This window comes from Poecile atricapillus, chromosome 3 (genome assembly GCF_030490865.1).
Source record: "Poecile atricapillus isolate bPoeAtr1 chromosome 3, bPoeAtr1.hap1, whole genome shotgun sequence".
In the NCBI taxonomy this organism is placed as follows: domain Eukaryota; kingdom Metazoa; phylum Chordata; class Aves; order Passeriformes; family Paridae; genus Poecile; species Poecile atricapillus.
In genome coordinates, this window is record NC_081251.1 from 4,210,021 (window position 1) to 4,226,198 (window position 16,178).

A 16,178-nucleotide genomic window follows, 5' to 3' on the forward strand; every position below is an offset into this window, starting at 1 on the left:
AGAGTAATCTACCACAGCTTTAAATCTAAAGGGTTTATGACCCCTCATGATATCAGTGCTAATGTTGATCTGTTCAGTAAGGGTTTGTTCTCTTGACTAGACTGGTCATAAATTAGGAGTGCAAAGTTCTAGTGAGAAGGGGGGGTTGAATTCTCATTTGGATTCTGTACTAAAAATTCACCCATTTTGTGTAGGATTTAATCAGCCCACAGCAGCCCCAGCTTTGACTGCAGGCAAAGATCAACTCTTTGGATTACACAGGACTCTTGTATTTTCAGACTCAGGTAGACTTTTGGCCACTCATATGGCAGTGACTAATCACAGAACCACAGGATGGTTTGCATTGGGAGGGACCCTAAAGATCATCTCATTCCCATGGGAAGAGACACCTTCCACTATCCCAGGTTGCTCCAAACCCCACCCAGCCTGGGGTGAGGCTAATAACAAAACTCTGTAACATTTCTTGAAGATCCTAAAAGCTGAACATGAGGCCCATGAGTCTGGTGGAGGGAAAATACCCTGGCAATGTAGGAAATGGCACCCTGGGTGTTACCACTTCTCTACTTTCTTCCTCTTCCTTTATTCCTACATGCTGTGTCTCTCTTTTTCTTTTTTTTTTTTTACAACACTTGGGGCAAAATATTGTTTTGCAAGGCATTTGTATGGAATTACAAAAATGGAGGCACATTCTAAGGGAGATCCACAGCAGCGAAAGGAATTAAAATAAAAATAGAGCTGTACAGGTTGCAAAATGACAGAGTTCAGTGTAAAAATGTAATTACTTTTTTTTTTTTTTTCCTGCAGAAAAGAGGCTCCAGACATTCCCTATAATTTAACTGTGACTGACAGTAGGAATAAGACAGACACAGTAAATTATGTCTCTGATACTTTATCAAACCTGTATGGCTGGATGGCTCTTCTCTTGGATAAAGAGACTTACACGTTGACATTTGACAACCCTTTGGTCAGCAAACAGCTCCAGGTAACACGGGAAGGTTTTATAATTTCAGAATTATATCTGGAAGAGATAATCACTCTTTCATCTCTTTGGATGAACAGAGAGAAAAAAATTAGAGTTAAGTGCACTGAGAAAGTCTCTCTGTATTTATAGGCTTAGATAAGATGACTGATAAGCTATCTCTTATCTCTTAGATAAGCTCTCAATAGTCACCTGGAGCAGCAAGGTCATGGAATCATGGAATGGTTTGGGTTGGAATGGACCTTAAAGCTCTTCCAGTTCCAACCCTTGCCATGGGCAGGGACATCTTCCACTAGACCAGGTTGCTCCAGGCCCCATCCCACCTTGGACACTTGATGATTTTGGATATTTTGAGTAAAAGTTCAGTGTGGTGTTTAGGAGCCACAAGGATTTTTATTGCCTTAAGTCACATTGAAGCACAGTTTTCAGAAGACATTTTTCATCTTCACCTTTCAAATGCGATGAGGGGAGTTGACTTTTTCTGCATTTACCATCACCTCCTGCTTAGTTTTACATCTCTTTTCATGTTCTCAACACATATTGCCTGTGAGGAGCACCATCCTCTTTACTCCTTCATGCTGCACTCCACGGAGCTCTAACCACAGACTCAGACATGTTTCTTTTGGTTCCCTCTTCTCCAGTATTCAGTGACATTTAGCAACTTCAAGGCTGGAAATTACCTGCTGATGGAACACAAGGATCTTCCTGCCCATCTTGAGGCTGTGGTGTCCTGTGGGACAAGGAGGGGACAGCCACTCCCATTGCTCCCTTCCTACGAGTACCACAGGAGCTGTGATTGGCATCTTGACAGAAAACTGGGGAAGTTCACCTATTTGGGTAAGTGCAGTGCAATCTACATTTGTGATCAAGAATGGTGACAGAGCTGATGTCTCTTTAACCCATCCCTAACTGATCTATCTGATGCCTGACCTAGCAGCAAAAGGAATGTGCCATAAATAGTGGGAGATGTGACATCATTTGTATGTGAATTGTTGGGGTTTTTTTTAGAATGGTAAAGGCATTAAATTCCACTAATGATCTCTGTTGTCATCTGGTCCTATAGCACAGGTATTATTAATAAATCATGGTCATCTTGCTAGGGTCAGCCCACTGAAGGCAATAAGATAACTGGGAGAGAATTTTTCCTAGGCCTGGAAACTTCCAAAGACATCTTAGACCTTTGCCTATGGGACTTTGTATATGGGATCATGGAGTGTGAAGGTATTTTATTTATTTTTTTTTAGAGAAATGGACATTTTCCATAATTCCCATTCTCAAGAAAATAATTTTATAAATGTCTAAGCTCTCTATGTCAAAAACAAGGTAATGTTTGTTGCCTTTATTAATAGCAGCAGAAGTAGGAATCACAAATATATTTTGGTGTCTTTTGAGAAGATTAAATTCTCCTTCATGACTCATACTGGGAAAGTAAAGATGATGATTCTCATTATAACAGATGAGTTTTCACTCTCCTGTTCCATTAAATTTAATACATTTCCCTTGATTTTGAACTACTGAGATGACATGCAAATGGATTTCTCATGTGGGATCCCTTTAGAACAGTCATTGTGACAGTGGAGAGTAAAACACACCTGGAATGAGGGCAGGCAATCCACTGAGCTTGGTCTGGCAACAGTGAAAATCAGCCAGTGTGGAAAATGACATTTGTGGAGAAGTGGGGAAGGCCAAACCTTTGCTTCAGTCTGAGGATCACCCTTGCTGTGTCCACCTCTGGTCCTTCAGCAACTGCCACAGCACAGCTGGTGTTTAACATTTTAGCTCTAAAAACGGGCTGGATGCACCCAGGCTTCAAATTATAAAAGATCCCTGTGCTTGCTGAATCCCAAACTGTACCGGTCACCATCTGGGAGTTTGCCTGGTCTAGGCCAAAGCCGTGCCAGGAATTTGGCCAGTATTATAACCATGTAGATTATTGGGGTTCTGGTCTTAGCTCTGTGCCCTGTGCCTGTTTAGATACAGTTCAGGTGTAGATTGGCTACTATAAATTTAGCAGTTGTGTCTAAGTCTTGCCAGAGATCAAGTCAAGTATTTACTGAAAGAAGAAAAATGTTATTTATCTTTACTAACAGCATAGATTTGTTCCTTCAAATATAAATGACGTCTGCATTTCAGTTTGCATATCCTGAATTGCACTGTCAGAGCAGCATGGGAAAGCTCAGAGGATGGCATCTGTAGCTTGGCCTCTGCTGTTGAAAGTAGAGGAGATGACAGTCTTGGGAAGGCTGGGACAAAAGTGGTCTGGCTGGCATATGTCACTCTTGCATCACAGATACCTTCTTGTCCTTCTCTTGTCCCTAACCCTAACCCTTCTTGCCTTATTTTCATCTTGATTTTTATTACATGAAGAGCTTGTGGTGGCTCCTCATTATAATAGAGAGAGAGAAACAATCATCCAAAGTGCACAAGGGGAAATTTATGACAACACCTAACATGTATAATTAATGCTGTGAACATTTTCTGCGAGGACTTTTGTAGGAGTGAGATCAATAATTCAGTGTCAGGTACCTAATATCTATGCTGTCAGTTTAGGGTAAAAGTTTGAAACAAAGCAAGCAGATTCCTGGCCCTCGTGTGGGATTTAATTCCTCTCCTTCTCTCCGCTGTGCAGGCTGAGAGGGTGAGGATAATTAGCCAGCAGAGCAGATTCATGGCATGTGGTGGACTTTCCATCACTCAGGGTCCTTAGAAGATGCTTGGCCGTCTTTTCAGAGAAATATGCTCCAGCTCTGTGAGAAGCTATTAGAAACCTCATGAGGCGAGATTCATGCTCTGTAGGAGGTCAGAGAAAGCTGCCACAATAGTCCCTTCTGGCCTTGAAACCCCAGCAGTCCGCTCACACAGGAGGACACTCACAGGGAGGACAAGGCTAGAAGGTCTGGCCTTCAGAACATCGTCCTGCCTAACTCTGCAAGTTGGCTCTTTTAGCGTTTGTATATATATATATATATATTTTAAAAAATATTTTATTTACATTTTACTATATGAAATAATTAGTCAACTAATTAATCCAGTTTACAAGCTTTGTCGGATTCTTCAGCTGTCAGTCATGCCCGAGCCCAGGGCCGGCATCGAGTCTGAGCTCCCTCCTTCATCAGGCTTGGTCTCCATGGCTACAGGCTGCATCTGCTGACACCCCACTCTCTATTTACTGCTTAATTAAGAATTTCACGCTCAGCCCTTATCTGCTGCTAAGAACAAGAACACACTGTTAAGAAACTCCAAATTTAGGCTTCTGCACAAGGAAAGCCTTTCTTGTTGTCCTGACTGCGTGGAGCCTCTTTAACTCCCCTCTCGGCAACCGCGCTGCCACCCTTCAATCAAAAATCATTAAATGGGGCAGAGATAATGAGCATGTAGCATATCAAAAGGAGGATGTTTGCTCGGGCTAAGGAGGAAAAGCTGTAAGGGCCTATAAGCAGCCGCCACTTCAAAGGGAGAAGGGGCTGATAAAGAGTCATTTGTTCCTGTTTGACTTATGTAAAAGGTCTGGTATGTCGCAGCCCCGTCTAGCAGACGCGGGTCCCCCCTCTCCAGGCTCGTGTGTCAGCGCTCGGGCAGCTGGGCGCAAACAGCATCAGCCCGAGCATAAAATCACCCGACTCCGCCAACACAATGGGCACTTGTAGGGGGTGGCGGAGGGAGGGCCGGGGGACAATGGCGAGACAATTATTGCAGCTGCTCGGGAGGGCCATCATTCTTCCTGCCCAAAGTCGGCGGCTCTCGCCGGGCGGAGGGGAGAGCTCCAGCCTATTCGTCATCCTCCCACTTTTGGAAGCGCTTCGCTGGGGTTTCGACAGCTGCTGGTGTTACCACCTCTTTGCAATAATTGTACGTTCTGGCAGGGGTCAACTCACTTTTGACCCTCTGCTTTTGTGCCCCTCAGAAAGCCTTTTAGGGCAAACTGTGGGGAAGTGGCAGGGGTGCATTACACCCAGAATTAACGTGGGTAAATACGGATCAGATGCCAGCTCATTAATGAGCAGGCTCCTGAATTCACACAGCCTTTTACTCAGGCCTGCATGGGGGAGAAAATGGGGAGAAGGGGAAGGGAAAACCCCGTGACTGAGAAGATATTGTTATTCAAACGAAGCTGGCAGCTGAATGAAGCCACCTTGGCCTGAAGTTTGGGCTCAGGCTTTCTCCGTGCCCTCTTCCATCCGAAATTGCCTGGCGTCATGCAAGTGTTTGTTTATCTTTGGGGAGAGAAAAAAAAAAAAAAAAAAAGGTCTGTCTAACACAAAAGGCAAGAAAATAGACCGTATGGAGGGGATTAAAGGAGTTAAGTTGCACTGATGGTTGGAGTCTTGTAAATTAGGCTTGGGAGCAGGAGAATGCAGGGGGTGCTGAATGGGGAGAAATAATTGTAATGGAGAATGTTTCTGTTATATGGGCAATGATCCTATTAACAAAGGAAGTCACTGCTACCTACACACATCAAACTGTTCACCAGCCTCTAAGCCACTTTAAAAATCACCTTTTCAGATCATTTTGAAGGAATCTGCATGGAAGGACAGGTAACCCCATGCCCCTTCTGCATGCTGTGTGAAGAGGAAGTTTAGGAAGCTTGAAGCATCCCGTGCCAGTCGTTTCTACATCACCAGCCCTGCTCTGACATGGTTCATGGCATCACCCTGATTTCCTCTGAGGCACCCTGTGTGCTAAGAGAAGTGATCCTCAAAGGACACTGTGGGCCTGCAATTGTGGTGTGACTGAAACACTCATGGGCTGTGGCTCAACCACATTTCAGGGGAGTGAAACATGATATAGCCATGCTGAATAAAAAAAAAAACTCCACTTATTGTAACAAGGGTGGTGGAAAGAAACATCCCACTGGGACATCTGGGATATTTTTTTAAGGAGAAATATCCTTTGTAAATTGCAATAATAAGATTCTGAGCTTAAGTCTGCTACAAATTTCAGCATATTGTGGCACAGTGTGGTACTGCTCCTTGGTTAAGGTCTCTGGGCAATACTGGAACTTGCTAAAAACCAGAGAGATGTTGTTTCCCTTTAGTTCACTTCTGAAATGTTTAAACCATTTTCTTTTGGAATGAAACAAAGTGCTGGCTTCCTTCACATCCAGATTTTTCTTGGCTTTTTTTTTTTTTTTTTTTTTCCTAAAATTGAAGTGCTGGACAGAAACATTATTGAAAACATCACTGAAAGGATTATCAAACTTTTTATTTATCCCAAATACATTTTTCAGTAGACACAACTTTTGTGGAGATGGGTCATCCTGCTGACTTTGCTCAGGCTGCTCATGTGTGAGTTGTTAAGAGGGCCTGAGGCTCACCCTCACATTACTGCTGTGTCAGAAGCAGGTTTACAATTTCCATGGTTCTTAAAAAATAATTTGATTATACTTATTGTCTTTTCTAGATTCCTAGAGAATGATCTCACTTCCATTAGGCTCTGTGGGTTTCTGTAATTGCTTTGTATAAGAGGAAAAACACTCTTAAGAATGGTTGTTTCTAATATTAAAATACAGAAAATAAATAAACACAGATATTTTCTGCAGCCCTATTGCTTGGGGGTAGAGGAGGATCCTAGGTGAAAGACATGAAGAATGGAGTTAATTCTTTACAGAGGACTGATTGTACAGGGATGAGTCTTTTCTTCCTGCCAGATAGAACTCATATCAGTTGTTTCAGTGGGCCAGTTGACCAGATGTGGGCTGCTCACTGACCTCCATGAAATGAAAGTCAGCTCTTTGCAAAGAGGGGCCCCTTGTAATCGTTGAATCATGAAATTATTTACATTGGAAAAGACATTCAAGGTCCCCAGGTCCAACCTGTGACCCATCCCCACCTTGTCACCCAGACCAGAGCACTGAGTGCCACATCCAGTAATTTTTTAACTGTTCCAGGCATAGTGACTCTACCAACTTCCTGGGCAGTCTGTAGCAATGCTTCACCACCCTTTCCAAAAAGAAATTCCTCCTAATGTCCAATCTGAACCTCCCCTGGTGCCACTGGAGGCCATTTCCTCTTGTCCTGGTGCTAATTATTTGGGAGAAGAGACCAACACCCTCCTGGCTAGGACCTCACTCCAGGGAGATGCAGAGAGCAATAGGATCCTACCTGGGACTCTTTTTCTCCAGGCTGAGACCCCTCCTGCCCCATTCCCTCAGTTGCTCAATTTTAATAGACAGAAAGAGACAAAACAACCTTCTCCTGGTGGGTGAGCTCCCATCCTTCTGGCATGGAAGCAGAGAAACCAGAGTGCAGCAGTTACAGAAATAAGATGATGCCCTTATAATGCATGCCATTAATGCCCTTATAATCCTGTTAGTGTTGATTTTTTGATTATGCAATGTCTACAGGAGTAATTTTATATATATATAAAAATATATATATTATATATGTATAAGTTTATAAATTTATAAATTATATAATATATAATATATTATATATTATATATATTAAATATATTATATATAACTATATATATAAACTTATGTATTTTATATATTAATATATATAAATATATAAAAGTATATAAAAATAAATATATTTTATATTATATATATTATATCATTATATATTATTATATATTATATATTATAAATATATAAATATAAATATAAATATAAATATAAATATAAATATAAATATAAATATAAATATATATAAAATTGTATCTATCCATTTATATGTTTATAAAATGGGTTTTTACACCTGTTCTCCCTACTTCATTGTCCTCATTATATCATACTTCTGGGTATCTCCTGCAGAAGATCCTCTCAGGGGATGACAAAACACCCTCTCCCAGGTTCTCCAGTTTCTAGAGGTGTGTCTCACTGTGTTGTTGATTGTGCTGTCTAAAAAGTTTTGATTTCCTGGTGATGGATGTTAGCCCAATTGATGTTAAATAGCGTGGAGCTGCTTGTTATTTGTAAGTCAGGCTATTGGAGCCATTTATCCTAGTTTCAGCCCTTCCTAATATCCACAGGCAAAATTCCGAGTCACTGCAAAGCTGATAAAAGACTGAGTTGCTCCTCCTTCATGTTCACTCAAGGAGCCCTGAACCAGGAAAAGTTACCAGCAGTATCATCCAGAAGGCCTATATTTATGATTCACAGCCCAAACATCCAGGAGGAGCTGTAATAAGGCAGAAAATTGATGAGCCTTATAAAGGTTTTATACAACTAAACCCTGGAGCCTTATAACTACATTTTGCCAAGAGTCACCTTAATTCAATGTTTACTAATGATGTCCTTCATCTGTAGTGCCTGTGTCTCTTCCTGTCCTCTGAAACCCAGTGACAATGTACTCAGCAGCAGAACACAGCCACCAGAAGGACAATGCCACTGTAGCCTTGATTAATCCCAAGGCCTTTATCTTTCGTGATCAGTTTTTAGGAGTTTTTGTGATAAAAACCAACAAAACACTGCTGATTCACGACCATTGTACTTTACACCTGTCGTAGGTTAGCTTCACCTTTAAAACTGAGTTAAAAAAAAAGGGAAGTTGAAGCTACTGGTGACTGATGGGAGTTTTTCTTCCTGACCAATTATCAGCCATTTTCAAGAATTGACAGCAAATCTGACCATTAAAAAGTGAATTCAACTTGTAAACACTCCCTTAAGAAGTACACTCAGAGCTGTCTCGTTCTCTTTTTATTTTAATCCATATCTCTAGCAAAAAATAAATAAGTTTTTATTACTAGCTTGAAACCACGACACACCCCATCAATATGAATAATTGTTCAAGTCACAAGGATGTGGAGAGTTCTGGGGAGAATTCTGTCCCTGATTCTTATGGTCATGTCAATGGTATAAACAACTTATAATGGTTTGAATAGTCATGATTCCTGGTGGGATGACACTTCAAATATGAGAAGCTTTTATTATTGCCCTGATTCTGGACAGGGCAATGATAAAAGTCTGTACTGAATTAAGTCTTAGTGGTTCCTTACTTCACTATGTAAAGGGATTGAACCCCCTTATGAGGCTTATGCACCATATTGATCAAGTTTTATGTTCCCTCAGGATTTAATTAGAACAGCATTTCTCTGAAAAATACAAACATCCTTAATTAGATTATTTCACTCAAGTGCCTGCAAAAGTAAGCAAGAAAACCCACCAAACCTCACAAAATATATTTAGGTGAAAAAGGCTAGTGTCAGGGCTTGGTTGTCTTGTTTTTTCTAAGCCTGTTTTATCAGCTTTGGCAACTGTTTTGTGCTGTGTGGGAAGGAAAAACACCATAACTATAAAAGTACACAGAGATGTATTGTCTGAAAGCCACAAGAGCTGTGTCAGAGGCATTAAATTAGCAGTTTCAAGTCATTTTTTTTCCCCTCCAATGTTCACTTTGTGGCCACTCAAGGCATGCTGCTGTTCAGCGTGAGCTCTGTGTGATGGTTTGGGGCAGATTGACTTGACTGATACATGGATCAGATCCCAGCTACCATTGGGAGAGAAGGTGTCACTGAAGAACAGGGCTGAGGCACCTGATTACTAATTAATCAGACATGAGGAAAAACCTCATGGAATCAGTTTCTATTTAATTATGGAAGCCTCATTTGGCATAGGAGCATATGCTGCTAACTCAATCGAGTGCTTTCAACTGACATCAAATAGTAATTATCAGAAAGAATCAAGTTTTTTGATTATTCATACTAATTTATTGAACACTTAAAATTAATGAACCTCAGTTATTTTAAATTTGCTCAGTTGCACTGGGAGAAAAGGAGGGAGGTAGGGAAGGACGGGTTTCTCAATTTAAAAGTACAGAGAGTTGTTTAAAGATAAAATAAGTAAATTACAATATGGCATGAAATCCCATCGGAGGGTTGATGCACAGAGAAGAAAGTTCCAGGCATGTTCTGGAACTGAGGAAAGTGTTGACAATGGCTTCATTGATGCAATTCTTCTACCCCCAAAAAAATCTTCCAACAACACTTCAGGGTCACCATAAGGGGCTGGGCAGAGGACAGGAGATTTATTTGTTTGTCAGAGTGTTTCTATTTTAACCTACAGTTGTTCCAGTCTGGTGAGTGAAAGGAAGTGCCTTTATATGCCACTGGAGATGAAGAGGAGGTGGGATTTTAGCTGGGTCTGTAGCAGCTTTCTCCTGCTCCTCTTTGATTTGCATTATTCTGGCCCTTCTCCTACTGACAATACACGGGCACAAAGGTTACCACTGTGATAATTGCTGCTGACCCCTTTTCACAGCAGAGAACACAGGGTCCCTGTCTTCAGTCTATAAAGTCTGACTAATTAAAGCATCTCTTTCAGATACCAGATTTTGGGAGAAAAAAAAAAAAAATTAAAAAAAAAAAAAATCAAAACTGAACTACAAAACAAAAGCTGTATTTTGCTGTTTGAGCCAGTTAATACATTATGCATTCAATGGTGTGATATTGCTTGTGTGAGTGGAACTGCTGTGGATTTATAGTGGGATAAATGAGATTCGAGTTCCAGCCTAGAATTTCTGATTGTTGAATGTTTTCTTTTTAGCTGTTTCTAATGAGTTGTCTTGAGACCTTCTGTATCTGTAAATTAAAATGTGTTTGTTTAATCCTTTCTCAAAGCGTGAAAAAAAGGACAAAAAAAATGCTTGGAAAACATGTAAAGTTGCTCTTAAAGGAAATGTTTTTCTAAGAAACATACAATGTTGTCAGGAATTCATGTGTGGAAATTGATTTACTAATTTTTTTTTGTGTTAATTTGAAAAGCCTTGCTGTAACTCCCTAAAATTCTCTGTGTTCAGTCACAGGAGCTGACTTAATTCAGGTCACACTGAAAGAGAAGGAGAGAGTGGCTTCACCTACCCCAGGTATGTGAAAGTCTGTGTCAGAAAACGGTGTTGTGGGAATCACACCATTCCTTTTTTATGTTTTTTTCAGGAGTAAATTGCTATTTTTCAGTTCAGTATTTTGTTCATCTATCAAGCCAACGGAGGCTCTTGGTATTCATTTAGGCATTTCATTGAGCCCTGTCTACCATTGCTCAAGATAAATGTGTGATCCCACAGTATAAAACACTATAAACTTCTGCTGGGAAATACCACAGCAGGACAGAAGGGTCGTGGAGAATGTGAGACTACAGAGTATTTCAGTGCTCCATAATCTGATATTACTGCTCAGTTTCATGTTGAATCAGACATAAAAATATACCAGAGGCAAGGGAGACCTCCAAATTTTGATATTTTTGTGTATTAACTACCTTGCTATGTGGTGTATTGACAATAATCACTTATGTGGAAAAAGGGCTTCGAGACATTTTGTCAGGGTGTTTCTCCCAGAACAAACAAGTGACTGGAGAGAGAGACACAAACTTAAGGAACTCAGGTTTAATTTCTATGTTTCCCTTTGCTGACAACATTACTGAGCTGGATCTAGCCCCCAAAACCTAGGCATGTGCTTGCTCCCATCATTTCAATCCCCAAAGAAGCTTTCCTCGAGAAAAAAATACCAGAACTCCCTTTACAGTGGAAGGACAGAAGTAGGTGCTTGCAGAGGCCTCCAGAGGGAGGCCCTGCCTGCATTAGTCTAGGATTTACTAAACTTAGTGTGCAGGATTTTCCCTTGAAGGCTTCCCTTCTTCTCCTGTGGCAGAACAAACTTAGGGGTAATTCATTTATGGAGCCTGGCTCATTAGCTCTATAAAATACAAGTGCAAGTCAAGCACCTGCATTTTGTAAACTGAGTTTTTTTCAATATTTTCCTAAAGCTCGGGAGTTTTCTTTTGGATTGACGTGAAACAGAAAATTTTGGAGAAGGACCAGGAGTTTCCATGTGTCTTAGTCAAGCTGTTTTTCCAAGGCAGGCCTCAGTCACCCCTTGGAATGGGAAAATTTATTTTCTGGGTGTTAACAAGCCTGTAAGAGTTGATCACTAATTATTTAAATTTTTCATACTTTGGGAAAGTATGGAAATTCCCGTGCTCTGGGAATTCAATCAAGCAGTTTTCTTTAAGCATGGAAAATAACAAAGAAAAGTTAGTGTTGCTTCAACAGTGGCAAAAGGAGGATGTTGACATCGCAGATGCTTGACTATCAAAGAAATGGTAATTTTTCCAGCTAAAAATGATAATTCTGTCTTCATATGTTCTGTTTTGCAGTTCCTTCTGGTGCTGTCTTGAAATGGTCACTCCCAGAGACATGGAATGGTGTGGGAAAAGGCTGGGCTGGATCCAATGGCAACATCCCAGGCCCTGGGGAGGACGTCATCATCTTGCCAAGTACGTGGGGAAGGAAAGGTGTTTAATTTCTGTGAGGGTGCTGGGCTCTGCCTACCCTGGGATTTATGTTTGTGTTCCAATATGGGCTCCTTGGCACCGGTGGCCATTCCAGTGTGTGCAGGAGCCTGCACTTGTTCCTTGTCACACAGACTGTGGTACAAAAATGTAGTTTTTGGGAGAGAATGATGATTTTCCAATTTCACATACACACGAACACAAGCACTTATACTGACTTTCAAGCTGAAACATGTACAGGGCCCTTAATTCAGAAGAGAATTTGTAAGACCCAGAACCACAGTCACAAAGAGATCATCTCTTGGCCCATCTCTCTCTGTGTTTTGAGAAAGGATCACATTTTACATTTATGCACATGCACCTCCCATTTTATTTTCCTGTTGCAATTCCCACTTATCAATGGTAGTCTCTCAAACCCTTTGCCATGGATGCCTCCTAGACTTTTTAGCTTAGGCTTGTATTTCAACTTGAGTTACATTTAAATCCCTGCTCATCTTACAACATTACTGCATGAAAGCTGGATTTTAGTAAATATATTAGGGAATTTGCAATAAAATCTGGAGAATAAACTTGTGATAACCATTTTATACAAGAGCTGACCCTGTTTTGACCAGGAAGTTGGACTACATGAGATCCTGAGGTCCTTTCCAGATACAATTACTGAATGATCCAATGAATATTGTTTGATATGTCCCTGAAATATTCTAGAACCTGATGCTGTCTCTTTCTCATTTATCTGAAACCAGTTAAGTCTCTCTACCTACCACAGCTCCACTTCTGGAAATGTGGATAACAGTGCCTCTTGTCTATTCCTCTCCCACCTGGTTTTGGTTTACAGAAGAAATATTTGTGTTGGTATTTGGGAGTGGAGCATCAATCATGGTTAGATCTTCTCTTGCCTGTGTCATTAAAGATTATGAATATAGATATAGATATAGATATAGATATAGATATAGATATAATTTCAGGTTAAATTAAGAATTATGATACACCTCCAGTATATATTTAATCTTCAATTTTCTGATAAATATTAAAAAAAAAAACCACAACACTGTATTTTAAAAAAATATTACTTTTCTTCAGTTTTGGAGCGAACTAACATTGAGATGAAGAGTAGATAAGGTTGGAGTTCAGGGAGATTTGCTCATGGAAAAGGTGGTCAGGGATTGGAAGGGGCTGCCCAGGGAGGTTTGGAGTCCCCATCCCTGGAGGTGTCCCAGGAAGGCCTGGACGTGGCACTCAGAGCTCTGGGCTGGGTGACAAGATGGGGATCAGTCACAGGCTGGACTTGATGGTCTTGGAGGTCTTTTCCAGCCTTAATGATTCTGTAATTCTGTGATAACTGGTTCACCAATATCAGCCCATGACTGCCATAAGACCAGAACATTCCAGCCTTCACCATCATATGTCAGATGCAGATATGAAGAGGCACAGATTTACACAGAAGCAGAGAATAACAAATTAATAAATAAAAAGTTTTGGCTGAGGGTTTGGAGTTCTGTCATTTAGATCAGATCAAGAGAAGAAGATGAAGGATGAGTTTTTGATGCAAGATGAATAAAACTCCTCTGTTTCCTGAAAACGTGAGGAGCTGGAGCAAGCCCAGAGAAGGTCAATAATGCTGGGGAAAGGTCTGGATCATAATCTGGGACACACAGTGGGATTCTTGGGGCTGTTCTGTGCAGGGCCAGGAGCTGAACTCAGTGATCCTCGTGAGTCCCTTCCAACCCAGGTTATTCCATGATTCTATAAAAAAAAAATCTCTGCACTCCCATTGCCAGAGTAAATGTTGATTGATGTACAGACATTATTCTTCTCTCCAGTGCCTTTCTGGAATCCTCCTTTGATTTTATTCTGAGAACACAAACATGAACACAAACACAAGCTGTCTATCACACCATCTCTTTTGCTTCATCTCTGCCTTTTCTGGTCATCCTCTATTTTATTTTTGATCTCCCTCTTCATTCCTGCTGGTTTGGAGGTGTTGAAACACTGGCATTGGAGTCAATGGAGAGTACAGGATCTTAAATTAGAGTCATGGTCCTCACCAGGGTGATAAGGAAACTGGATTTGTTGCTCAAATAAATGCATTTAAAATGAAGTTAGTCAGGAAGAATTTTCTGTCCATTTCACATGCTTTGCTTTGCTTTGCTGCCACAAGTGTTTGAGTCTCCAGTTCAAAGAAAGCCAGCCCCTTGCTTGGATCCAAAATCTAAAATGAAATCAACAATTTTAAAATTTACGTTTAATTGTAGCATTTTATGGATGTTTCTCTTCCCATTTCCACTGGCTTGTGCAGACCCTGCTAAACTCAGAGTGACTCCAAATGGCTTCAAAAAAGTGAGAATTTGTTCTCATGAGAACAAATATTCTACAAACCACCCAAACTTTGTGCTGCTGTGCACACCAAAATAAGTTTTTGTGATTCACTCCTGGCAAGATGCAGCTGTATCTTACTCTTTGCTGTCTTCTGGTTACTTAAAATTCTCTTCTGGGAGCCATCTACAATGATTTTCTGGTTGAAAACCAAGACATGAGCCTGCTTCTGGTATGCTGTGTATGACTGGCTTAGTCCTTTTAGCCCCCAAAGAAGAGTTTTAGAGTCATAAAAGCAAGTGATAGATGCCCAGTGCTCATTTCTAGTGTAAAGTACAGGGAAAGGCTTTGGTCTGACACTGCTGAAATCTTTGACTGAATGTGGATTCCTTGAGTTCACCATAGAACTGGGGCACTGCCTAAATTTAGCTATTGAAGGCTTCAATTTGCTTATTTAACAAAATAAGCAGAATTGGAACATTAGGGCTACCTCATGGGCTGGTCTCAGGAAGGTTTGAATGGGTAGAAAATGCCTCTGTTAGCAAAATATACATATTAGAAATGAGGTTTTTGTGTTCTTGCTTGGTGTCTGGCATCTAGAGATTTGGCAAGCTTGAAAATTGGGGTTGTGTACTAAATTCTTTCCTTTTTTGCCCTGTTTGACTTGCCAGACTTAGTACAAGGATGACTTTCACTTGCAGTAAAGGTTGGTTGCTCATGTAAAAGTGACTTTTAGTGTTGATGTGTTGCTACAATTCCCAACAGTGTCTGTCTCCCCAGTGGATATGAGTCTCCTTCAGCCTGATCTGGAAATCCTCAGCTCAGGCTGCCACAGCTTGTGCTTTTATCCCTGGAGGTTCATCCTCCAGAGCCACAGCCATCCCACAAGGACCTCTCACATGCATCAGGCTTCAGCAGACACAGCACCTTGGAAAGCAAGCTGGAGGAGTTTAGTCATGCCATTCCAGCAGCCAGCAGTGGCATTAGCTTCCCAAAGCCCTGGGATTTTCAGGGCTTTGGTTTATGGTCTTTAGTGTGACACACTCCTGATGCAGCGTGCTCTGGGTGGAAGGAGAATGTGTTATAATTCCAAGCAAAGGAATGCTGTTTTGAAGGGTATTGATATGATATCATGTAGCCTCTGGCAATTTCTATCTTCCTTTTTTTTTTTTTTTTTTTTTTTTTTCCCTCTCCAGTGGTGGAATTCACTCTGTTCTTCATTTTCTGATTCTGATTTTCTTTGAAGTTTTACTGTTTGAAGAGATGAATGCTGGAGTACTGTATCCCATATAATAGCTCCTCTGTTGTGCCTGATTTCCATTCAATGGCATGCTATGGTGTTTTATACAGCAGTGTGGCTGATCAAAGGCATTTTGTGTCATTGCAGGAGTCATTAGTGACTTCTCAGTATTGTACATCTGAACATTAAGACTCTGGCATACCTGTGAGCTTTTTGTCTGAGGAAAGTGTATGCACAATGAAATATTGCCCTGTTTTCAAGCTCAAACTCTGGTTTGCTGAAAGTGGTTTCTTGCCGTTCTATGAATATTTTCATGGTGGGAAAACAGCTCCAGTTTGTCTTTCTCTGAAGGTAAATCCTTTGAGCTCAGTGACCTAAAGTTTATTATTTTAAATGCTAAGTCATATCTCCCTCTATGA

The 16,178-nt window shown here is 40.8% G+C and overlaps 1 protein-coding gene across 5 annotated transcripts in view; it reads left to right on the forward strand.

Annotated features, from left to right (window-relative positions):
* PKHD1 (PKHD1 ciliary IPT domain containing fibrocystin/polyductin) overlaps positions 1 to 16,178 on the forward strand; it is a 237,704-nt gene that overhangs the window by 129,693 nt on the left and 91,833 nt on the right. For all 5 annotated transcript variants that reach the window (XM_058835020.1, XM_058835023.1, XM_058835022.1 and 2 more), the window contains exons 48-51: positions 805 to 982; positions 1,621 to 1,816; positions 10,717 to 10,782; positions 12,069 to 12,188. In XM_058835020.1, the coding sequence (XP_058691003.1) occupies positions 805 to 982; positions 1,621 to 1,816; positions 10,717 to 10,782; positions 12,069 to 12,188 (560 nt within the window). The remainder of the gene's footprint in view (positions 1 to 804; positions 983 to 1,620; positions 1,817 to 10,716; positions 10,783 to 12,068; positions 12,189 to 16,178) is intronic.